Genomic DNA, 26,036 nt, shown 5'->3' with positions numbered 1-26,036 from the left:
CTAAATAGAAAGAGGAAGGGGGTCAGATTAACACGTGTCTGTGCCTCTGTCCTGCCAGCAGGGGGCCTGAGGCCATCTAGCTGTACATCACATATGCTCACACAAGCAAATGAGTATACACAGACATGTGCTGTAGTGCAACACGGCTATACATTTACACGCATGCATATGCTTCAGAGATGAGCACATCTGTTCACACTCATGCACACAGAGATTCATGCTGAGGAACCTCAAGTTATTTCTACACAGTCACTTTCCCTTCCTGCCGTCCCTCCTGTGCAGCTCCTCAGGCCCAGATTACAGTGTTCGGGGGCCAGTTTTCCCATCTTTACAGAAGTACACAGGGAACTGGGAGCATGTGACTTGTTAAAGGAGAGAGTGAGGAGAAGGCAGGGAGGACAGAGGAGTCAAGGAACTCCTCAGTGATGACCTCAATAGGGCAGGCTATCCCCATCCAGAGACAGAGAAACTGTCAGAGAAAGTGTCAGCCAGAGGCCCACACAGCCCAGAGCGGAGAAGGGACCCATGGGGCCTGCTGGAGATCTCGCACAGCACACAGAACCTCAGGCCGGAGAACAGAATTCATCCAGGGCACCGTACAAGGCCCTCTAGGGGCCAGTGGTGGCAAGGAACCATTCCCTGACCCCAGATCCAGGCCCCTCCCTCAAAGCTGGCAGGGACCGCCTTGACCTGTACCACTCTCCTGTCCCACAGCCCTGTTCCCTGACTACCAAGTCCTCCTCCAGTGACCTGTGCCCCTTCCTCGGCCCCTGCTATCCTGCCACCTTTAGTCACCACCCTTACCCTGGGCTCAGAGTGGCTAAAGGCAGATTCTATGCCCATTCCCAACCTGGCTCCTGCCCACTACCCAGGCATGAGAGCAGGGAACCCTAAGTACAGCAGCTGTCCGCTGATGTAAACTGATGTCTTAGCATTGGGCCAGGTATTTCCTCAGTGGCAATTAACTATTCTCCATGGGCCTCAGTTGCAGAGCAAATGAAAGGGCTACAGCCCAGCATGCTGCCAGGCCTTGGTGGGGAGCGTGCATCCCAACCATTCTGGTACCTGAGACCCCAGGTCACTCTGCCCCTCCCCAAACTTAGTCTTCGCACCTGATGCACAGAGCCTGTGATGTGTGCCTCTCTGGTGCTGACCTGGTAGCAGAGGCAGAGTGACGGCTGACAGATGAGGGCAACTCTGTGGGGCCTAGGGCTGGGAGACAGTGTCTGCCTTTCCTGTCTCAGTAGTGCTGCCATTGAATTGCAAGGGTGGGAGCACATACACGGACCCACATGCACTGTGTAAATTGTGCATGCACGTGTATATGCACTCCAATATACAAGACACACACCTATATGTATGCATACATGTTCAGTACATGCAATGAACATATATGTATGAACAGCACACTCAATGGGCACACATCCACACACATGCATACATGTATAATATACACAATGGATAAGTGAATGCATACATACATGTGTGCACAGCACACAATGGGCACACACATATGCATACATGTAAAATACAAGCAATCGACAGATGTACACACATGCATGCAAGCACAATATACACAATGGGTATGTGTGCATGTGTGTGTGCAATGCATTGATGAGTACACATGTATAGTATACAAAGTAGACACACAAGTATGCATTCAAACTACACACAAGAAACAGAGACACAGGCAACATACACGGCTGGCCCTTCTGGTACGCATCTTGTGAGTAAAAAGTTTATATGGTGACAGGAGGGTCACAGACAGGGAGGACAGCCACAGTAAGGAGTCCAAAATTCCCTTCTCTGAGTCAGACAATGACAGTGCCTGCTCTGTGCTTGGCTGGAGCCTTCCAAGGCTGAGTCTCAAGATCTTGGAGAAGGTAGATACAGATCTGGCAGGAGGGGAGAATGAGAGGGCTAGGGAGGTCAGGAGAGAGCCAGCCCTCAAGGATGCTGGGCCGTGCATATTCTCACTGTGATGGCTGGGTACCCAGGAAGTCTTTCTTGGCCCTGAGAATCAGGTTCTAATCTGGGAAGTGAGGCCAATGACCCTCCAGCGGGCCATGAGAGGATTCTCCAAGATGATGCAGGACAGAACTCCGAGCAGCTCACAGACACCTCTCCCACACACAGGTGCTTCCAACACAGCCTTCAAAGCCTTGCAACCCCCCTGACCTTGTCTGATCACCTGGGCCTGAGACACAAGCCCACTTCTCAGAAGAACAAACAGGGGCACATGCAGCCGTGTTCATCAACTGTGCTCAGGAAAGAGGGGATGAAGCGGCCTTCAGCTCCCTAAGAAGGGGATGGCACAGCACGAGGTTCCTGCACGCAGGTGCTCACCTTGTTCCTGATCCTCACGCGCTGGTAGAGGTGCTCTGGGAATGGCTTCCGAGGGATGAAGCGGCCCATGCCCTTGCTGACGTTGATGTTCCCATCCTCAAAAACAATCTTGCCCTGGCTGATGACCACCAGAGGCGAGCCGTGGCACTCCATGCCCTCAAAGATGTTGTACTCCACAGTCTGTGAATGCAAGAAGCCCAGATTTACTTCTGTGCCACACCCAAGGCTTCCCTTGCACCCGCATGGCACACACAATGCGCTGCTCCATTAGGAGCATTGTCAGTGACTTCTTCTCTGTAATAGCCCACTGTGCACAGCACCTGCTGGGACTGTTAGCACTTACCCTGAGTCTCTGGAATGGGAGCCGTCTCCTCTGTGGACAAGCACTATGGACATTCTGGCCGTAACGTACATTTCTGTGACATTATCTTTTTAAGGGGAGAATTTCCTAAACTAAACACTGAGACAATGGGGATGTTCTATTGGGAACTCACCAAGGCCAGCTGGCCTGGGTCTGAAAAAGCATGGGATAAAACCGGACTTGCTGAACATAATGAACAATGAGGACTACTGAGAACTCAAGAACAATGGCAATGGGTTTTTGATCCTACTGCACATACTGGCTTTGTGGGAGCCTAGGCAGCTTGGATGCTCACCTTACTAGACCGGGATGGAGGTGGGTGGTCCTTGGACTTCCCACAGGGCAGGGAACCCTGATTGCTCTTCGGGCTGACAAGGGAGGGGGACTTGAGTGGGGGAGGTTGAGGGAAATGGGAGGTGGTGGCGGGGAGGAGGCAGAAATCTTTAATAAATAAATAAATTAATTAATTAATTTAAAAAAAAAAGGTCAAAGGATATGGGCTTCCTAAAACACTTGCAGTACACCGTCAAATCACATCCCAAGGACTGGGCCCAGGCTGCCCTGCCGGGAGAAGGCGAGGAACATTGCCCACTTACAGTATGTGCACAGGGCAAAGCCGTGCTGTCGCTGTCTCATCAGCTGGAGAGACAACAGCCTGCGTGATGGCTCAGTGGGTAGGGAGCGCTTGCTGTCAAGTCTGATGATCTGAGGTCGGGCTTTGGGACCAGTTTAGTGGAAGGAAAGAACTGACTCCCTCAATACGTTCTCTGACCTCCATATCCCACAGATAAACACACACATATATAGTTTCTAACATATAGTTAGAAAATAAAATAAAGGGGCTGGAGAGATGGCTAAGAGGTTAAGAGTACCGGCTACTCTTCCAGAGGTCCTGATTTCAATTCCCAGCAACCACATAGTGGCTCACAACCATCTGTAATAAGATCTGGTGCCTTTTTTTTCTGGTGTGCAGGCATATATGCAGACAGAGCACTGTATACATGATAAATAAATATTAATAAATAATAAATAAGTAAAAACAAAGTAAAATTTCTAAAAACAGTAAAAAAAAAAAAAGACAGCAGAACCTCTAAAATCCTGCACTTGGCTTGTGACACATGAAGAGGACAGTCAATGCCATCAGCCAACTGCCACCCTCCAATGGCTTCTCACCTATCCTTTTCAATTGTGTTTATTTTTTTTTAATCAATTATTGCAACAGTGGGTCATGCGTGTTTGAAAACAACCAAGTGGTTGGAAGAGTATCTAGAAGAAAAGCTTCTCTACCTCCGATAGAGCTGAGTGCCTTCCTGTTTGTGACTGTCCCGCACCCAAGTGCTGTCTGCACACTGTAAGAGTCTTTCTTCTACGCCTTACCCAGACAGCCTCAGGAGGAGACCAAGGCTGAGAACTCTTTAAAGTTCTTCAGCTGCTGACCTGAGTCCCATCATGCACTTGGGCTACCACCAATTTACCCGCTTCCCAACATCCCATCTGTTTGATGCTTTTGCTAAAACACACTGTGCATGTGGTTTGCAGGTGTGATCATGTGATCTCCATCACCCAAAGAGGTGACACTAGATTCCAGCTTTGGCAACACTCTGAGTCTCCCTGTTGCTGTAACAGCACCTAGGGGCACACACTACACCCTGGAGTCTGTCTCTGCACCTGTCCCTCTCAGTGCTCTGACTCGCAGCTGGGAGCAAGAGCGGGTCTATTCCCCCAGCAACACATACATCTGTAAACCATTTCTGCATAACTGTTTCTGCACTCCTCTCTATTCATTAGGCTCACAGTGTCTCCCTACCCTTCCTTCAGCAAATAGCAGATCCCCAACCCCAACCCCCAATCCTTGCCCTGAACTTTGTATCTCATACTATGGTGTGTGTGTGTGTGTGTGTGTTGGCAGGGGGGACTATAAAGTCAATTTTGGTTACTTTTTTCTGTAGCCTGCTCACAAACAGAACAACAATTTCCCCTGCAGGTTCCAAATTTTGTGCTGCGATTTCTATTCAAAGCTGTTATTTTAAAAAGGTAAGCTGGGGCCTGGAGTGATGGCTGTAGGGGTTAGAGCACAGGTCGCTCTTCCAGGAACACATGGCCAGGAATAGATGTGTCTGTCCTGTGTGCACAGCCAGGGAGAGGCAGAGGGAGGAAAGCCTGTTTGTAAGACCACAACCGCAGCCTGGCTTAGCCAGGTCAAAGACCTTCTTGGAATCTCTCCAATAGGAGAAGTGAGAGTGGCTGATGTTGACACATGGCAGATTTGGGAAGTCACTTTTAACCAGAAGCTTCTGAAATGACCCAAAGTAAGAGTCTTGTGGATGAGCTGGGACTTACTGATTTATGGCTTTTGGCTGTTATGGTCTTCATCTTGTCCGGATCCCAGATGACTACATCAGCATCAGAGCCCACAGCAATCCGACCTTTCCTGGGGTACAGGTTGAAGATCTTGGCTGCGTTGGTGCTGGTGACAGCTACAAACTGATTCTCATCCATCTTGCCAGTAGCCTAAAAATCAAGACCCAGACATTGAGGAGAAGAAGAGATGGGTACAGACCTGGGCCTTCCAGTGGGGTCCTCACAGATGGAAACCAGGCTTCATTAAAAGACTGATCAGAGGAGGCTAAAAGGAACCATAGAGGCCTGCTGAGACTTGCACAAGAGCCACCATTCTAAGCCCAAGTTTCTATAAAGCATTTGCCACATAAGCAGGAGGGTCCGAGTTCAGTGTCCAAAACTGATGAAAAAAGCCAGGCACAGCAACACACACCTGTGATCTTAGCACTGGGGAGTAAAGACAGAAAGATTCCCAGGGCTAGGACCAGCCAGCCACACACCTACTTGGTGAGCTCTAGACCAAAGAGTGACCCCGTCTCAAAAAATTAGGTGGGAGAAGCTGGAGAGACAGCTCAGTGGTTAAGACCACTGATTGTTCTTCTGAAGAACCCGGATTCCATTACCAGCACCCACCTGTGAGCTCACAAGAGCTCATAATTTCAATTCCAAGGTCTCCAGGACCTTCTTCTGGCCTCCAAGGGCACCAGTCACACATGTAGTGCAAAAACATACATGCAGCCAAAACATCCCAACACAAACAATAATAATTTCAAATAAATAAGTAAATAAGGTTGGGACTGGCAAGACGGCTCGGCAGGTAAAGATGCCTCCCACAAAATCTGATGATAGGAGTTCAATTCCTAGGACCTGACAGAAGGAGAGAGGTGACTCCCAGAGGCTGTCCTCTGAATGTCACACAAGGCACCGTGACACGTGTGCACCCATGCTTACACATGCGCACATGATGATAGACATAATTTACAGAGCCGTTTCCGGCAAGCTAAAGTATACTTCCGCCCACCAGCTGCTTTCCATCCTTCATTCATATCACATCAGGAGGGGCTAGTTTCCCAGGAGCCCTCTGTTCCCATCTATACCTTCGGGTAAGAAAGGAAGATTTGAGACCCTGGAGCCCATACCATTGTCCTGGGTGGGCCAGGCAGGGTACATCTAGACTCTTCCAGGAAAGAGGCGGGGTAGACTTACCACTGCCTTGTCCCAGACTACAGTCATCCGCTCCTCTATACCATTGACGCCCTCGGGGATCAGAGTGAAGTTGTCCTTGCCGACAGCTTTCTGGGCAGTACTGTAGGGACAGTGGCCACTGCCTGTGACCTGCAAGTCTCCACTGGCAAGAGCAGAAAGAAGGCAGAGTTACACTCACTGTGAACAACAGTCTCTGGCATGGGTCACTCAGCACAGGAGTGCTATTTCAAGTCCCAGTGGGTCTAATGGATGTTCTAAAGGAGGCACTGGGCATCAGGAATTGTATCTGAATGTTTTTTTTTCTGGTGTTTGGAATTGAACCTAGGGTCTAACACATGCTAGGCAAGTACCCTACCCATGAGCTATGCTCCCAGCCCTATTTCAATAGAGAATAATACAATCAGCTATCCAAAGTCAGTCTGTCAACTCAAAGCTTGCTGATTTATGTCTGTGTGTCCTATATGTCAGAAGTCTCCCATCTATAACTCAAACCTGACATCTCTGCATGTCACAGGAGAGTCACACACACTGACATGTGTCTCTTAGAGTGAGGCTGCTGGCCTGTGGCAGCTGGGGCTTCTGTGCTGGGCTCACAGAACAAATACTCTCTGTGGGTAATAGCTGAGGGAAACAGATCTCTGGGTTTGTCTTTGTTCTCTAGAGAGTCTGGAAGCAGGGACCATCGGGTGCATCCAGAGCCTGAACCTGGAGCCTAGTATCAGTGAGGATAGGATTGTGACTTGGGGCTTGCAAATGCAGGCTGAGGCTGTCCTCTATAGTATTAGGATATGTAAGTCACTTAGCTGCCAGACATGCCTAAGAACTGTCCTGTTTAGGACTGTCAGTACTTACATGTTTAGCAAACCCGTATCACACACATGCTCTGTGCTTAGAATGTTATGAAGCCATGGTGATCGCCAACAGACTGTGGCATGGTGGGTATAGAAACAAGACCACAGCAGGTTGGGACAGGAGTGCTCCGGATGAGCTGAACCACCACTGTAAATCTGACAACCAGAAGTTCTCTCTCCGAGAAGGAAGCTTCCAGCCAAGGTCAGGAAGCAGTAAATACCAACTGAGAGACGCATGAGAGAGTGCCAGGCAGCGTGTGGAGCAAACACCAAGGCCATGAGACACGTGCTTTCTTGGAGATGTCACTGTCAGCCCCAGACTGTTAAGCTGGGCAGAGGGAGTCAGCCTGGAGAGAGGCCAGGTGATAGTCTAGTCAAGGAGTGGGGTCCAGGTTATGCTCTGCCCTCTGGGCTCCACTTTGGGAGGAGAAATCATGGGGGTGTTCTATTTGGTCCCAAGGATAGCTAAAGTACTAAGCACCATGGACAGTGACTAGGGATGGCATCTTGGAAACAGGGTGGAGACAAGAGGTGCCAGCACACTAAGCCATAGTGGTCATGACCCAGGGGGCAAGACATCATAAGTTTCTATGAACTATGGTCATGTTCCTGCTTTTTTCTGAGTTGGCCAAGGCAGTGGGACAAGAGGTCCTGGGGAGATGTGGATTCTTTTTGTAGTTTGTAGAAGTGTGAGATATTTACAAGCTATGGGCTTAGGTGCTGAGTCAGTACCTAAGTTCACCAGCAAAAAGTGTCATGTATCATGTGGGGACAAAGATTTCCACATGGTGCCCATCCCAGAGTCTCCTTGTTCATGCACACAGTTCCTTATATCGGGAAGTCATGTCTTACCCCCAAGTTCAGCCCCAACTCGTATCCTCCACAGAGCCCCAGCCTTCTACCCTCTCCATGGCAGCCTGTCCTCAGCTCACTGTGTGATCTTACACAGCCCTCTTCTCTCATGCTGGCTGATGGAAGGGATATCAGTGGCTGTGCTCCACTATGAGAAAAACACTAGACTTTCCCAGTGGTGGTGGCTGCTCAGTGAACTCCCTCCTATCGGTACTGAGCCGCAACTAGCCCTGTGCAAACAGGTTCTGTGTATGTGGCCAATGAGCAAGCTGAGTGGGACAGGGAGTCATTACACATGCTGTGACAAGCCCAAGATGACAGGACCAGTATGTGGCAAAGGCAGGATTTGAATCCTGGTTTCTCATCCCTAGCCCTGGAGGCTACCAACCACTCCTAACTGTCTAGAACACAGTGGGTACATAAGCAGTACCGAAGTGGTGCGTGGAGATGGCCAATTAATGGGAACAGTCACTAGGGGGAACATACCCTTAGGTCCAGGAAGAATTTCTATAGTATTGTTTTCTGAGCACAGACCCCAAGCCTCCCTTCTCTAGGGTGCCTGACCAGCCTGTGGTTTCCAGCTGTGGACTCTAGCCACAACCCCAGCCCTATATCCCCGTCCCCAGGGCTCTCACCAGGCCAGCAAGGAGGTCAAGTAGTCAGGAGTGGTGGGGTCTGGACTCAGGGGAGGGGAGGTCACAAACGCAGCTGCCTTCGCCCAGTTCTTGCTCCAGTAGTGGGTGCCATCAGTCCCCAGACTGGCAGCTATGGGCTCACCAAAGACGAGGGGACCTTGAAGAGGCAAACATAAGGACTGTGGTTATAGCCAATAGTGTCCATGCTGACACAAAAGGAGGGCCTGGGGAAGGGGAGACTGACTAGAAGCCAATAGCCTGGCATCTTCCTCAGGGGTAGTACCACATAGTACCCCTTACTGTGAACACCAATTCTGTATCCAATAAGGACAGCTGACCTAGGCCAGCATGCATCTATACTCAGCTGCTGCTGTCCCCGTACTATTGACGCTGGGACAATGCCTTCCTTCGTCCCAACCTACAACTGGCTCTCTTCCCTCAATATGTGGTAACCCTGAACATATGTGCCCAGTATGAGTACTGGACAGAGCCCAGGAGAGGGGCAAGCCAGGTGGAGAGTCCAGGGACCTCCAGCCCATTCCTGACTAACCATCAGCTTGTGTGAAGCCCAGAGAAAGTCTCTAAAGCCAGCAAAGAGCCAAGTGGTCTCCTCTGGTCCCCGGAAGCAGGGAGAACATCACTAATGAAGAAGTGAGGTTTGGAGCTTGTCGGGGATTTGAAGAGGCCTCTGATGGGGGGGTACACTAGCAGTCAAATCTAAAGCCAGCTCTGTACTGTGAACCCCACATCACCCCTTATAACCCTAGAGGCCATGAACTACCAGCTCCTGGGAGACCTCTGCTCTAGAGTAAATGTGGGCATCCCTCCGTCACCCCTCGGGAGGACAAGCACCACCTGCCTTTCTTCCTGGCCAGCGCGATGATGTCCGCAGCACTCTTACTCATGACCTTCGTGATATACACGGGGCAATTGATCCGGCCTGCGATGGCAATAGCCCGGAATACGGCTTCAGCCTCCAGCTGGGGACACAGGAAATACAAAGGTCACAGGAGGGAGGGGACAGCCACCCCTGAACCCATGTCCTTCCAGTCGCCTTAAGTGTCCTCAAACGTGAAACCTTCCACTTAAAAGGAGGAGAGTAAAACTGATGAAAAGTGAGAAAAGTTCAGACGAATCTGGTGGAGGGTTGGAGACGGAACGGCGTCCTGGGCTTGCTTAGAAACACTGGGCAGGCTGTGTTAGAGGACACTGCCGCATCAAAAGGCACACAAACGGTCAAGGCCAATGACTGTCCCCATGACATCAGGGCATTGCTTTCTCATTCACTCACTGAACCTGATTCACTTCATCTCAGCCCCACTAGAGCGTCCGTCCATGCTCTCAGGGGCAGCAAGCCAAAGCAGGCGCTCTGACTCCTATTCTTGGTTTATAATTTACAGCCTGTCAAGGCCTCAGGCATGGCCCCCATAGAAGCAATGGTTTGACAAGGACACTAGGAAATGCTTCTGACCCTATCACCTGTCACCCAGATACCAAGTCCTCAGTGAAGTTCCCCACCCCCAAGTCAAGACACAAGAGTGTGTGCAGGGCCCAGGGGTGATGCTCCTGGGCCCAGGAATAGACAAAGCCTTTTGTGGCCTCTCTGACTGACTTGCATCCTCCAGAGCCCTGGGAAGGAGGAGGGGAAAGGGAGTGGAGAGGAATGGAGAGGACAGAGCAGAGAGAAGCGGGAGGGGCTGGGAGCAACTGTTCTGCTTCAGGTGAAGGGCTCTGGAACAAGCACTTGGCAACTAGAAATCGCAGAGTTGGGAGTCTTACCTCCTCAGGTCTACTCAGGGCGTGACCCTCGGGACCCGTGATGCCCATCTCCAGGATCCGTTTTTGTTCCTAGGAGACAATCACCAATGAGCTGAGAGAGTTGCTCTTCCCGCCCCTGCCTGACATGAGGAAGAGGAGGCCAGGACGTTCCCACAGGCCAGTCAGTGGACTGAGGGTGACCAGCTGCTCTTACCACTCCTCCAACCCTCCCCTCCATTGGTCCACACCCATCCTCTGCTCGGCCACAGCAGCACCTGTGTTGTTCTAGAACTCCAGAAACCAGTGAGAGGAAGCACAAGACAGGGCTTGTCTCCTCAAAACTCAGTGGTGGCTTGCCCCTTGTGTGGGGGTGCTAGGAGATGAGAAAGCTTGTTAGAGGCTGGCAGGCACCAAGAGATACTGACGCTTTCCTGTGGGTGGGCTTTCGTCTCAGATAGCACTCGTTCTGACAAGAGTGATTTTTACAATGCCTGGTCCCTCCCCTGTGTTTCACACACCCAGACTTCTACACACACCTACTTTTCTTCCTGAGTTTTCCCCACACCTGCCTGGACCCTCACCAGGAGCTTCTCAGAGCCTGGTACCACACTCTTGGATCTCCAGAACTATGAGCCTAAAGTATACTTCTTTCTTTCTGGGGAGGGGATCAGTTACCCCTTAAGCAGGATGTCACCAGGCAAGTCACCACTGTCCTCTGCCTCTCTCCCTTGTGCTCCCCTGGCAACTTTCTTCTCTTCCGGTTTGTGGCCATCTATGAAGCTGTCAGTATTCACCTTCAGAAGCCTAACAGAGGCCAACATCACACTTGGTGATCTCCAGAACGGAGACCAAAAATAAGCCTTTCTAGAAGGTGGCTATTTTTGGTTGACAACTTGACTAATCTGGAATTAACTAAAATCCAAGAAGCTGGGTATATACTTATGAGGACTTTTTCTCCGTTAAATAATCTAAAGGGAGAAGACCAACCTATAATCTGGGCCACACTTTCTGGTGGCAGACGATATAAAGAACACAGAAGAAGGAAGATTTTGTCCATTCCTTCACTGGCAGGAGAGTCTATTTCTTTGAGATTCCAGCATAGACTCGGGATCATTTGAGACAAGCAGTCTCACGGACTGAACAACTACTAGAGTCTCGAACTTTCCCTTGGTAGACAGCCATCGTTGAACTAGGTGGATTGTGACATCTAGTCCACTCACATGATAAAATATTGTATAAATGTGGAAGGGGTGGGGGTGTGTATGACATCATTCTTTCCAGAGAGCCCCGACCAATACAAGGAGCTTGGGGAGATGGCTCAGTTGGTTAAGTGCTGACCATGTAACTATGAGAATGAGTAAAATCTTCAGAATTCACATATTAAAGAAGTTGCATGTACATGGCACCCCTCACCCCTCCCTACTTGCAGAACAGTTTTGCTCAGAAACCTCACAACACAGAAGAAAAAACAGATTCCAGAAGCTACATGTCTTGCCAGTAGACGCACTGCACACAAGGGAATGTTTCTTATCATCACATGTGATATGAACCCCGGTGATCAGTTCCTCCCTTCCCTATGCACCCATCTCACTAATAGAGGATACATCCTTCTTTACAGTCTATTTGTAAGGGGGTCCCTTTATGGTAGGAAGGAGAACCTTGCACCACTCACCTGAGCTATCAAGTCTCCATTTTCTGCATGGACTAAGATCACAGCTCCCAGGCCCTTGAGGAAGGTGAAGGCTTCGTACAGCTAAAGAGGAGAAATGGGGCAGGTGAGAAATCAAGGTGCAGCAATCCGTGTCTTTAAAAGGCTGCTCCTCTGCCCACTCCTGCAGCCTCTGCAGACCCCATGGGTCACCATCTTCCAGATCGAGAGGCAGGAGACTGGGTGGGGCCAAACCGATTTAATCAGAGGCTCATGGTGCCAGTACAACGCCTCCATCCTCTGTCTTTCTTCTGAGACTCATGCGTGCAGGTGGGGTGGGGGGTCAGAGGCAGAAGGCAGCAGTCATAATTTCACACATATGTTCATACTGCCACTTTCATGCACCCCAACACCAACTTCCTGCTTCTAGATACCCTGGGTGTCTGCACCAAAGGCCTCAAGGATGCTAAGTAAACTGTTATCTACTTCAAGGTGCTTCTTTGGAGGACCAGACATGGACATGGAAAGGCCACCATTGACTCAATTCTGCAGTAATAGCCAAAGAGCAATTCCTAACCATTCTTGGATTTCACTGGCATTAAAGCACTCAGCACTCTGACAACCTCTAGAAGGGTGGAGAGAGTAAAAGTCCCAAGTCCAGAGACGCTGGGAAAGATGTTCCCGGCTCCCCAGCAAGCAGCAGGTATGGCAAGCTGGCACTGGGTCCACAGTTTTCTCTAGGAGGAAGACGGGATCTGATGATGGACGGAGGGTGGGTGCGAGCAGAAAGCCCACTTTTGGAAACACACAGTGGTGTCTTTTTCAGCTCCTTGCACCTCGGGCCAGAGAGTTGACATCCTTCTGATGAGAAAACAGACTAAATTCCTCAGTGCCTTGCATCCGTCTGAAGGCCACAGCTAGCCTCTGCAGAGCCAGTGTGCACTGGTCCCCAGCCTCCCCTGAGTCCCAGCCTGCAACAAGTACATGCATATCCAGAAGGCAACTCCTGAATGTCTACAATGAGCTCCAAGCAGTTTGTTAATAAGCTGCCCAGAGAATGCTGGGGAAGAGCTATGTGAGGGACACCCCACCAAGGACGCCAGGCTCCAAACTCTCATCTCCTTTAAGGGAGGAACAAAAGTAGAGGATAGGCAATGGTCACGTTGCACCTAGTACTGAGAGCGAGACCTGAGCCCAGGATGTAAATGTTCCCCACCCCCTCATCCCCCTGCTCGTCATAGCCAGCTCCAGCCTGTACTGGTGAAAAGGAGAAGCTAGCAGCAGGGCTTACCTGGCTGTCGGACATCTGGTACAGGTCCTTATAGGCCATGTAGACTTGGAAAGAGTTGACACCTATCACAAGATAAGATGGAGAAAAGCATGTTTGAGTTGAGGTGAAGGTCTCTCCAGTAAGTCAATGACCAGGTACACAGTAGTAACCGACAAGAGAGAAGATGCCACAGGATCCATGGCAGGGCACCCGACCCAGCTTGGGAGTGGCAGGTAGCCAGTCCTGGAACCTTCTGGGAAAGATCAGACCTGAGCTGGATCTGAAGACAGAGGAAGAAGGAAGGGGATAGAGAAGGAGGGGACTGGGAACCGTGCCGGGGGCGAGGGTGCACATAGCCTTCTTTTTAGAAAGTGTCTTCCTCCAACTGAAGCAAAGGGAGCGTGTGTCTCTTGACTGCATTGTTTTAAGTGTAGTACAAACACACAAGGTGAAGTTCAGTGCCAGACCACACGCTGGTGCATGGCGCACAGGACCTGCAATCAACTGCTATATCTAGTGCGTAAGTCTTTGACCACTAGGGGGTGGCATGGAGCACATTCTGTGATGGCCAGACAGCCCTGGAAGCTGCGAGGTCGTGGGGGTGCATGTGGAAGGCTGAGGAATCCTGCAGGAGGAGGGTGCGGGACAGACAGGAGAGAGCTTGTCTCTCATCCCTCTACAAGCTACTTGAGGACAGAGGCCATGCCTCATGGATCACTTTGCCTTGCTCATCTGGGACCTGTGATGTTTGACTCTGGTTTGTAGTTAGAATATGAAAACATTTGGAGGAGGAAAAAAAAGAATCTGAAGCAAAGAATTAAAGGGGATGAGACTTCTTTTGCATTCAGTGACAGAGACAAGAGGCTTCTAATATGTAGAAGATGATCGTCACAAAAATTTCTTCTCTAAAAATAACAGGAAAAATTAGGAATGAAAATTGTGCTCTAAGATTAGTATAAAAATACCAATGACTAATCAAGTATACTCAAGTAAAAATGTCACTATTAGTATATGTATGTGGGAAGCACAAATATGGTGATTACGAGACCGCATCCCTTGCAGAGATGAGCATTTCTGAAAATACAAAACCTCGGCACAGTCACAAACACAGAAGCAGTATCACTGTCACCGTCAATCTCCGGGTTCATCGGGTGAGCTGGAAACTCAGACACTGACTGCCATGGTGTGAGTGTGATGTGTTTCCCGTGAGTTCATGTGCTGGGGTCAGGCTGCCCGCGGGCGCACTTTGGGGTCATGACTGGATCCTGAGGGCTCTGACATCCATTCATTCAGGGGGATGCACTCAGTGCCCTACCCTTTCTCTTCTTACTGTGTCCTGAGGTGGTGAGTGGCTCTGCTCTGCCCCACAGTTCCCATGATGCTCTGCCTTGCCTCAGGTAGAGTAATGGAGCAACTGGCCTTGGCTGGAAGCTCTCAAATTGCAAAGAAATAACGCTTTTCTCTTTCTAAGCTGTTTCAAGTTCCCATCTTCAGGGAATTCATGGTCTGGGCTGGGGTTGGGGCTGTGGAAAGCAAGCTCACTGAGTGTTGTAAGTCACGATGGAGCTGAGCTAGGGGCTAATGGATGGGCAGGAAACCCAGTGTGGCATCTGTGAAGGCCTTCCCCCAGGAAGCACAGCTCAGCAGAAAACAGAACTGACTAAGAAGAGATGCTTTAAGCAGAAGGGTGCTTTAGGGAGTAGAGGGACTAGCAGGGAGTACATGTAACAGGAAGGGAGAAGACCAAGCTGTAGAGCTTAGAGGACATTTAAAATCCTGTACAGGAAGCTTGAGTTTTTCCTACAAGTCACCAATTGAGAAAAGAAAATGGTTCTCCAGTCTTAGGGAACAATGTCATGAATACCCAGATCTAAGCAGACATCCCCTCCCTAACAGTGTGGCAGTCACTTGTCCCTGAAGAGCACACAGCTCTATTGTTTACTCCCCTGCCCTTTCCATATCCCTTCTCCTCACGGACACACACGAGCTGCTAGATACACAGAAACGGACTCAGACCACAGAGCTAGGGGAGGACAGCGAGATCACAATGGCAGGTACCCCTAAGGCGACTACATGTGCAGTAAGAGTCACAGCAGCCACCACGGAGGAACTGTGCCGTTCTTCCAGCAGGGCACGCACAAACACAGGGAATCTGTGATAAGAGTTAAGGGGGCAATCGGATAGTCACACAGGGAAAAATCCACACAAAAAGCGAGCATAACTAGTGATTTAAAAAGTGTGATAAAAGCCACAATGACACCCTGGTTTGAGATTAACAAGGGCACCACAAATGCAGTGGCACCCGGTGGTGTAAATGCAGGATCCAGGGACTCTGTTGTGGGCTATGCCTGAATGGATGAGAGCATCTTTCAAGAAATCAATTGGCCATAAGAGCCGAGGTCCCAGAAAACATTATAATTGCATTTCTCAGCATCTAAGGAAATTACAAAAATTGCAAAATAAATCTTTTGTATGGAGATGCTCACCAAAATGCAATTTATAACAAAACAAACAGGAAACCTAAAAGCCCACTAAAAAGGAAACAGTTGTGCAAATTAGCCATTGCATTTCATAAGCAATACTATTAAAGAATTACTCATGGAGGGCAATGTCACTCATAAAACATTAAGTGAAAAGAAAGATTCCAAATTACAGTGACTGTACACCGCGTAAGGGGAAAAGTTGCTGACATAGACAGGAAATTGAAGGCAGTAATGCTTAACCAATGTCACATTGAGATTGGAAGCAGAAGCAGAGGGGAAGATGTTTGCTTTTCTGGTTTTAATGTATTAGAAACAATGATACTCTCATATTGAGAAAACACAGCCTGTATTGTAAACATTAAAGGCGTATCCCAGTACCCTTTGAATCCCCTGAAGGACAGGTACTTTCTCTCTGGAAGGTTCCCTCTGAACTGACCACTCATGTCCTGACTTGTTCCATCTTGTTACCAGTCTTCCCTTCTGTCTCTGTCTGACCCATTTCCATGCAATGCAATGAATGGCTGAACATGTCTGCAATGGGTGGGGTCACCTGGTGTGAGCCTGAATGGGGGAGCCATGTGGGATATAGAGATGGCTATTCACAGAGTCAGACAGACAACCAGTGTTCTAGAATCGAAGAGCAATGGACCAGAGTCAACTTTCAGGTATTTAAGGGCTAAAGCAATTCTGACAGGCTAAGGAGAAAGGGCTCTGCTGATCTGGCTTTTGAGAAAGAGCATTTGACAGGCAGAAAAGGGACACTCCTATGGAGAAAATGGCTTGGGCAGAGGCTAGCAGTGAGGCAGGTGGCAGGGGATTGCAGCCATGGTCTCAAGCTTCAGGAAGAGTAAGGCTAGACCAGCAAAGGCCTCCCATGTCGGGTGATGGAGACAGGGCTTATTCTGTTGGATAGGAATGCTTCCGCAAAACTTCAAGGAGTACAGGACAGACTCACTGAAGAGGGAGCATGTCATTCCACGTCTCAACAGAAGTGTGTGACTCTAAGTTGGGCTCACAGAAGACAGTCAAAGGATTCTACAGCCCATTCTGGGCTTTCACTGACCTTTGTCCTGCACCAGCACTTCCAGCTCCTCCCGAACACCATCGTACCAGCTTGTGATGTCCACGTGGAGAGAATAGTCACAGCAGGACTTGGTGTCTGCTGCTTCGTGCCACTTCTCAAAGGAAGTCAACAGGCTGGAGCCAGGTTCAGGAACAACATGATCAACTGGGAAAGAGAGACATGTGTCAGGATACTTAGACCCCAAGCTCTTCCAACAGTGGCCATCACCACCACTACCACCTCATCAAGATTATCATCATTGTCAAAATCATTGATCAACACTACCACCATCATTCCCATCAATATCACCATATGACCACCCTCCTATCATCATCACCATCACCCCCCACTACTGCCACCATCACCATAACCAATGCCATAATCATAACCCACAACCACCAACATACTCATCACTGCTGTAGTGGCTTAAATGGTAAACCACTACATCCATAAATCTCAGGCAGTTGATTACATGTTCCCCACTTGGTGACTGTTTAGGGAAGTTGAAGAGGTGCAGCTTGTTGGGGGAGGAATGTAACTAGGAGTAGGATTTGAGGTTTCAAGAAACCCCTGCCTTTCCCAGTGTGCTCTTTGCCTGCTGCTCCTAATCAAGAAACAAGCTCTCACACTGACTCTGGACTGATAGCAAAGGAACCTGCACAGAACCAAACTAGGTCCTCTGAATGTGGGTGATAGTTGTGTGACTTAGGCAGTCTGTGGGGACACTGGCAGTGGGACCAGGATTTATCCCTAGTGCTTGAAGTGGCTTTTTGGAGTCCATTGTTTTTGGAGGGATACCTTGCTCAACCTTCCACGGGGCGTGGGGGGGAGGGGCTTGGTCTTTCCTCAAGTGATGTGACAGACTTTGTTGACTCTCCATGCGAGGCCTCACCCTCTCTGAGGAATGGATGGGAATGGGGTGGAGAGAATGTGGGGGGAGCAGGAAGAGGGAGTAGGAACTGGGATAGGTATGTAAAATGAGAAAAGATCATTTTTAAAAAGTTAATTAATTGAAAAAAAAACCCAAGCTCTCAGGATGAAGAGGAAAAATAGCACCAAGAAATTTGATGTTGGATCCAAGGCTGATACTGAAAGAGATAAGGAAGTTAAGGAGAAGCCTGATGTGAACTGGAATAAATGGAGGAATGCCCTCAGTGTAAGACCTTTCTAGCTAAGCTTTCAACTTGGGGAAAGGAAAGGACTGATGGGTTTAAAAAGCAAAAAACAATTCTAAACTGTTGCAAATGTGATCTAAGGGGACCAAGATTTACCCCAAGTTGGCAGCTGAACTTTAGCCGTGCTGTCCATGTGACTTTGGCTTGAGTTATGAAGTATACAGAAGTAAAGGGGTCCTGGACCCTTCCTCTGAGGTTCAGGAGAGCCACTGAGGTCAGGTGTGTGGCATGCATGGTCCCTGAATGGAAGTTCTGAGGGGCCATCTTGTGAAGCTATGAAAGTACAACCTGTATTGAATTAGAGACCTCAAGATGTTGGCCATGCCTGAGCCACAGAATATCTGCCAAGGAGCCAGCCCAATCAAGAAAAGCATGTTGCAGGCAGAAAAGCCATCTAAGCCCTTTGACATCAGACATGGAGCAACAGGAATTGGAGCTTGTCCTGCTGGGTTTCAGTCTTGCATTGATTCAGTATTTCCTTGCTTGGGTCCATGGACTATTCATTAGAAAAAAGAAAGACTTGAGTTGTCTTATCAGCCAAGCCATACCGTCCTGGTTCTGGTGGTTCAGACATGTGACTCTGTTGGTAGTTACCTTATGTAGCCTCTTGTATGCTCTGCAGGGATAGGTAAGGCTGGGGAGTTCAAAAATGAGCTGTCTGAAATTGAAGGACTTAACAAATGAATATTATAACCAGCTCATGTCTTTTTAAAGAAAACGTCATCACAACAGGATTCAAATTAAAGCAGGTTTTCTAACAAAGCAAAGCAGAGAGAGAAGAGCCTGGGGTCGGAGGGTAGTCCCAGGTCCAGAGGGACTGCAATGAACTGGGAGGCTTCCTGTCCACGCCACTGCCTCCCTGGCTCACTGGGGCAGACAGTACTTCAGGGAGGTTAGGCCTGGCCCTGTGACTGAGTTCAGCCAATGTGGGTGGGAACCAGAGCAAGGGAAGAGATGCTGCTGCAAGAGGAAGTTGGGGGTCTCCCAGGCCATCCTGCTTACTGGCATGGGTCGTGAGTAGAATGCAATGAGTCTGCCTGGGTTCCAGAAGGGGAGTGTCCCAGGGCCCTGATCCAGCCACAGCCTGGAGTGGCCACCACAGCACTTCCCTCCTGGCCACAGATATAGATGCAGAATAGTAACACAGTGTTTGAGATTCACTGGTGACGTGATTTGACTGAGTCGGTCAAGTACTCATGCATCTGAAACTGGATCCCTAGGGTTCCAATGCTGGAACTTTTAAGAGGTAGGACCTAATAGAAGATGACTGGGACACTATGTTTGTGTCCATAGAACGCACTGATACTGGGTTCACTCAGTGAGTTGATGTCTTTACTAGATAGTGAGTTCTACCTTGTGATCTCCTCCAGTCTTACATGGCATTTATACCATGATGCCATTTACCAGGAGTGTTTGATTCAGGAGTCCCTCACTCCTGAGTCACAGGACCACTGAGTTGAGGTACTTGGTGATAACAATGTATAACAAAAGAATCCAGAGCTTATTCATTATGTAGCATTAGCATAGCATTATTGTAACAACACTGAAACTGCTACAACTAATATAACTACTTTCTAGCTGTGTAACCACAGGCAAATCTCTGCTCTGTGAGTCTCTTCCACCTTCTATTGTAACTTCAGCTAAAAGTTGTTCAGAATGTTGTTTGTGTTTAGCTTGATATCCCTATGATCCAAAGCATTCTTTAAATGACACTCCCTTTGCCCAGCATACCCCCAGATCAAAATCTGCTACACTCCTAGGATCAGAAAAGCCACTGTCACGCATTGGGAGGACTTTTACCTCTTTCTTCTCCTCTCTCTCTCTCTCTCTCTCTCTCTCTCTCTCTCTCTCTCTCTCTCTCCTTCCCCCTCTCTCTCTTAGAAAGACACGAAGCACACGTCCAGCAAAGCTTAAAAAAGGCTTGACACTTTTAAATTTGCTTCATTTCTAAGACTCTAAATGCAGACTTTCATCTCATCCTGAGCATTGAAATCCATGATTCACTAGTCATTTTTAGGTAAACAACCATAGGGAAGAGATTAGCAACTTGGGACTACACTTGGCTTGGGCACACCCCTGTTTAAATAATAATGTACTTGGCAGCTTGAGACTCTCACATAGTAAGCACACACCACACTCTGAACAATGCACCTAGCAACCTGTTAGCCCATCAGAACTCCAGATATATTGAGCTTCATGCACACCCCTCTCTGAACAATGGAATAGGTTTTTTCCTTCCCCTAACAACCATCAATCTTAGGTTCTATTCAATCATGCTCTCTTTATGCCCAGGTAGGACCTCAGAAAAACCTAACCAACCTGAACTGGTTTGGGTGCTTGTACAGTAAGGCAAACTGTGTTCTCAAAGGGAACTTTTAAGGATAATCCCCTATTTACCACATTATGTCTATGCATACTTGAGAATGTATGTGATTATACTCAGATGCATTATGGGAAGGGATATATACAGTAGAAAAATAATTATGTGACCTAATCTATCAATCAAAACAGAACTACCCTCACTATGGCTCTTAGTAACAAAACTCCTTGAATCCCCATAAAAATAATGGGGCTCCTGCATGTCTTCCTCATGTCTCCTGCAGTGTATTCTGACCTGTTCTGGCTCTGAGTTGAATCACATGTCTTTGCTACATTTGCAAACCTATGAGAGCTTTTGTTTCAATTCCTTGAATAAGTGGCCAAGAATCTGCAAACACCCAACCTGACTACACCACATGGGTAACAATTTCACCTTGACACAGAGTAAAGTAACTTTTAAAGGTTTAATGCCCACTTATCTGAACTCTTTTGTGCTGGACAAGAGGCACACACAGCAATGATCTATATTGATTGCAACAGGGGTGTGGTGAGGAGTTTTCACAGAACTCTGAGTACAGGGCTTGGTGGATCAAACACCAGTGTGTATGAACGGTGAGGGGAGAGCTCACCACCCAAGTCCCTAAGGCCAGGGACAGTGCCACTCACTGATCATTGTGGTTCCACCCGCCAGTGCTGCTTTGGTGCCCTGGAAGAAGTCATCGGCTGAGGTCATGCCCTGGCAGGGCTTCTGCAGGTAAGTGTTGACATCGATGCCCCCAGGAATGACCATTCGTCCATTGGCCTCGATGGTTTTCACCCCACCAGGAACAATCAGGTTCTCTCCTATTTGTCTAGAGGCAAATAACAGAGAAATCTTTAGTTTTTAAAAAGAAAACCAAGCATGGCTGCCAACTGTACAGTGTCAACTCCTCTGAGTCCATGTTTCCCACCCAGGCTGACACAGGGCACTGGTCCGAGAAGGAGAACTCAGACACAGCACCCCCAGGGTTTAGAGTCTGCTGTAACATTTGACAGCAGACTAGGCCAAATCCAGAAGCACCACAGGGCTGGTCGCTTGGCTAAGCTATCTAGAAGACTCCAGGAGGGGAGATGGCAGAGCTAAGAAGAAACCAGCCTCTCTACAAAGTGGTCAGGCCTAGGGTACTTTGTTTTTCTGACAGCCCCCTAAAGAATACAGAAAGAGCCACTGAGTGAGGCAATGATAGGTCTATCAGTCCCACGAGACTTCACAGACACTGGTAGGGCTAAAATGTGTCCCCCTAACATTCTTATGTTGAAACTTTAACCCCATAAACTCAGAATATGACTGTAATAGGGACAGGGTCTTCACAGAGGTAAAATAGGTCACGAGGGTGAAGCCTAATCCAATAGAACTAAAGTTTCTATAATAATACATCAGGAAGAAGACAGCCAACAGCCCTACACAACTGTGACACCTATGAACTGCATCTGTGATCAGAATGGCAGACCTCAGTGGTAAACAATAGCTCTCTAAGTGGACTTAAGAACTGCCCAGAAGAGGGAGACCATGTCTGGGACTGAAGACCTGACCAACCACCGAGAGCTAGTGAAGTCCTGGATCTTGGAGGAGAACCTCAAGTCACTACTAAACCAGCATAATCCCTAAAAACAATCCAAATGTTTGTCCTCATACCCACAGACAAGTGTAGTTCTCAACCCTCATCTAAGACACATCTCTTCACAACAGATAGAGACCATGACAGACCCACAACCAATCAAAATGCAGAGCTGTGGAGCCAGTCCCAGTGGATGCATCTATAAAATACTCCCTCACCTGAGAAACGCTGCAGAAGAGGGGGTGGAAAGACCTTAGGAGTCAGAGGATGGGAGACTTTCTTCTGAGACTGTGTCTGCTAGTAATGCCAAAAGCTGCACCCGTAAAGTCTCCCTGACGTGACTGTCCAAACATGAGAGGAACAAGGATGACAGGCACTGACATGCCAAAGGGGGACAGAAAAAAAGCCCATGAGGACTCAACCCTACAAAAACAACTACAGACAACTAAGGAACGCTGAGAGTAGGAGACATAGTGTCCCCAGGAAAACGCACATCAACTGGTTATCACATACCAAATGGCCAGCCTTGACAACATACATACAAGCAGCATTGTAAAGACTAAGAAGGTTATGTTTGGGAATATATATGTATATAAGTATACATATCCTCATGTAATAACAATTCATGAGAAAAGAGGCGATGAATTTGAAAGCAATCAAGGAGGGATATATGGGAGGGTTTGGAGGGAGGAAAGGGAGAAATTTAATTATAATCTCAAAAACAGAATAAGACAATTCACCTTTTTACAAAAACATTAGGACAATGAAGCACACAGAGGGATAAGCCTGTGATGACACGGGGTCAAGATAGTATCAATGACCAAGAGAAGCCTTTTTAGAGGCACCTGCCCTGCCATACCCAGACTTGGGACTCTAGCTGAACAAATCAATCTGTGTGTTGCAGCGCTGGGCTATGGGATGGCATTACATGGACTGGGCACAGCGCCCTCACCTTAGTCAAGAAATCGGAGTACAGTTTTAAACAGGCAGGAAAGCTTCCAGAGCTACTGCAAGGCTTCTGGCAAAGGATAACTGCCAAAGGGACTCCTAGCTTCCCAGAGGGCTGGACCAACATGACCAAGTGTGCTATCCTGGCCAGCAATCTGGTCCCTGCTTGAGATAGGAGCCCAGGAGGGAACCTCACAACAGGTCTGGGAGGGACAACCACAGCAACTAGCAACCTGGCCCCTGTGGAAATATCAAAGCAACCAGAGACAGCGTCCACCAGAGCAGGATGGGAGCTCAGCTACTTCCAAAGTCATCACTGGGATGGCATCACTAAATCCAGGTGGCAGCAAATTTACTTGAAAAGCCAAATGCAGATGCTCCAAAATGCCCCCTGACTTTTATAAAGTGGACAAAGACATCAGTAATGGAGAGGATAGTATTGTCATGGTGACCATAACGCCTGTCCCAGTAAGCACTCAACCCAGGTACAATGCAAAAGCCTCAGGCCTCTCGAGTGTGAATGGACAGAGTTAGAATGAGCAGAAACAGATAAGCAGGCCCACACAGTGACTACGACAGCTGAGTTCTCCCGAGGAACCCTGGCATCACACATGGCTGCCCCTCAGCCAGAAGTAATGCAGTGGAGGCCTGCCAAAGGGACATCCAAACCCTAACTGTGACAGCTGTCATGAGAGCTGTCCATCTCCCTTCCATAGTTTCCACCTGAGCGCACAGACTCCCCTATAAACTCTTGAGATCCTGTGGAAACTGAAGGGGGTTCAGGAGGACATGTAGCTCATTAAGGCTACAAGTGGCCCTACTGAGCACTGGGCCCCTTCTGCAGAGCTGAATTTCCTATTCATACCATATGAATCATCTCATAGTACTCAGTATGCGTTCAACATGGAAGGGCAATGATATAAATATGACCCCCCCACACACACTACAGAGGCAGTACAACCCAGTGAGGTTACTATGTTGCACCTGAGGAGCCACAGAACCCCAGCCTGCATGGCTCAGCACCTTGCCAAGGTACTCAGAAAGCACTCATTGTAGAGCCCATTCTTACCTCCCTATTAGCTCTGTAGTTCCAGAACTGGAAAGAAGGAAGGCAAGAGCCAGCCCACACTCCTGAGCCCCACTCTTCACTGTACTTTGCATAAGTGGTCTCTCCTAATACACCCCAGCATTTCCAGCCTGTTGGGACCAATTAAGTCCTGGCCTTCAGCCGCTCTTCCCTGTCTAGAGCCTTCTAATTGAAGTTACTAGAAGCTGTGCCTAGCTTAGAGGATCAGAGGATGGGATTTTCACCTGTTGGCCACTGACTGCAGTGTATTTAAGCCTCCATGGTGCTATTAAAGAAAGGGCTTTTGGTACCAGTGTTTGAAGGTCTGTGTGTCAATCTGTCTCTGTGTGTGTATTTTCAATCTCCAGCCCCTTGCTCGAAGTTCACGAACTGGGTTCTAGTGCATAGAGCGCAGACGGGGCCCGCAGTGCGCGGCACCAGCCTCCTCCTCCCATCTTCTTCCTCATCCTAAAGCACACATGGCTGGTCCTACTGACCGGGCACCTTCCAACCTAATAGTCACCTTTCCCATCTTCTCTACGCTCCCCAACCCATTTGCTCATGTACCATATGCCCAGGGTGGCCCTATGATGACCTTCTTCTCTCCTCCTTCTCTCCTCATCCAGACCCCAAGGGAAGAGTTGGGTAGGAATCCAGGCCACCCCTTGTCAAAGGCAGAGAGCAGCAATGCTCTGTCACAGCCTCAGAGACAGATGTGATCATCTGTTGTTGTAGACTAAATGGGTCCCTCAGAGTTCACGAGGAAGCCCAGCCACCACCCACTCCATACTGACACAGTTGCTAAGGATGTATTGAGGTTTAAATGAAGCCCCAAGGGTGAATCCCCAGTCTATAAAGACCAGTATTCTTCTACCAAGACAGTTATTTCTATGTCACACAGAACAACTGTGAACATAGCAAAATAAATAAATAGATAGATAAATAAATAAATAAACGAATAAAGTGGCCATTTAGAGCCACGGAACTCAAATCAATCACTGGTGGCACCTTGGTTTACGACCACCAGTCTCCAGAACCAGTAGAAATAAACTCCTGTCTTTCAAGCCACCTGTGACGTTTTGATACAGTAGCTTAGAGAAGATCTTATCCTGTCATGAATAGGACAGAAACCACAGAGACAGCATGGGAAACTTCAACACCAGGAGGCTTTTCTTGTGTGGAAGGCAATAGTCCCCCTCTTTTCTGGTACACTCAGGCCAGTCCCAGAAACTGGCAGGTAGAAGACAGAACTAAAGTTTCAGGCAGATGCTATGGGTGGGATATGGGTCCCACCCTTACCCTATACTGCAGGCACGCAGCTACTCCCATGATAGCAAGAGCTGCGCATCCGCATCAGACAACTGAGTAATGAGCATCTAAAAAGCAGAAAGTAGGATGTGTGCAGGGCCTTCATGCATGCCAGACCGTGCTGCATCCACAGTTTGACCTCCCGCCCTATATGCCTGACATGTAGAAACACGGGAGATTGATTCAGGGCAGAACATCAGCCTTCCACAGGGTGTAAGGCCAAGGAGCCTAGAGGGGCTGAGCTCTTAAAAGGTCTGCTCTGGCCAACCCACTTTATGAGTCCATCCTCCAGGTAGACGTCAGCGTAGAAGGACTGGTCATCGTTGATGATGCGTCCGCCTCTGATGAGGAGCCGGTCACTCTGAAAGACAAAGCAATGTGTTAGATTGTTAGTGAGAGATAAGCCCTAGATGTTCTTTTAACTTTGGGGGTCTTTAAGGATTTATTTATTTATATTTTATGTGTATGAGCATTGTTGTGATGGTTTGAAAAAGAATGGCCCCCATAGGTTCATATATCTGAATGCTTGCTCCTTAGTGGGTGGGACTGTTTCAGGAAGGATTAGGAGGTGTGGCCTTGCCAGAGAAGGCGTGTCACTGGGGTGGGCTTTGAGGCTTCAAAAGTCCATTGTTCTCTCTCTCTCTCTCTCTCTCTCTCTCTCTCTCTCTCTCTCTCTCCCTCCAACTTGCACATCACTATGTAACCACTGAGCTCTAGGGCCAAACCTACCTGCCTGCCTACCACGCTCCCCACTATGGTGGCCATGGAGTCACCCTCTGACCATAAGCAAGCTCCCAATTAAATGCTTT

General features: G+C 48.6%; 1 protein-coding gene across 2 annotated transcripts in view; it reads right to left on the bottom strand.

Annotated features, from left to right (window-relative positions):
* Crmp1 (collapsin response mediator protein 1) overlaps window positions 1–26,036 on the bottom strand; it is a 53,158-nt gene that overhangs the window by 3,183 nt on the left and 23,939 nt on the right. For both annotated transcript variants that reach the window (XM_057771768.1, XM_057771769.1), the window contains exons 2-12: window positions 25,500–25,588; window positions 20,974–21,158; window positions 16,814–16,978; window positions 13,289–13,350; window positions 12,022–12,102; window positions 10,371–10,439; window positions 9,451–9,571; window positions 8,592–8,748; window positions 6,254–6,395; window positions 5,048–5,218; window positions 2,347–2,526 (exon numbers count right to left, since the gene is read on the bottom strand). In XM_057771768.1, the coding sequence (XP_057627751.1) occupies window positions 2,347–2,526; window positions 5,048–5,218; window positions 6,254–6,395; window positions 8,592–8,748; window positions 9,451–9,571; window positions 10,371–10,439; window positions 12,022–12,102; window positions 13,289–13,350; window positions 16,814–16,978; window positions 20,974–21,158; window positions 25,500–25,588 (1,422 nt within the window). The remainder of the gene's footprint in view (window positions 1–2,346; window positions 2,527–5,047; window positions 5,219–6,253; window positions 6,396–8,591; window positions 8,749–9,450; window positions 9,572–10,370; window positions 10,440–12,021; window positions 12,103–13,288; window positions 13,351–16,813; window positions 16,979–20,973; window positions 21,159–25,499; window positions 25,589–26,036) is intronic.

The sequence above is a fragment of the Chionomys nivalis genome, chromosome 6 (genome assembly GCF_950005125.1).
Source record: "Chionomys nivalis chromosome 6, mChiNiv1.1, whole genome shotgun sequence".
Lineage (NCBI taxonomy): Eukaryota > Metazoa > Chordata > Mammalia > Rodentia > Cricetidae > Chionomys > Chionomys nivalis.
Note: the sequence above shows the minus strand (reverse complement) of the source record. Positions and strands in the feature narration are given on the sequence as shown.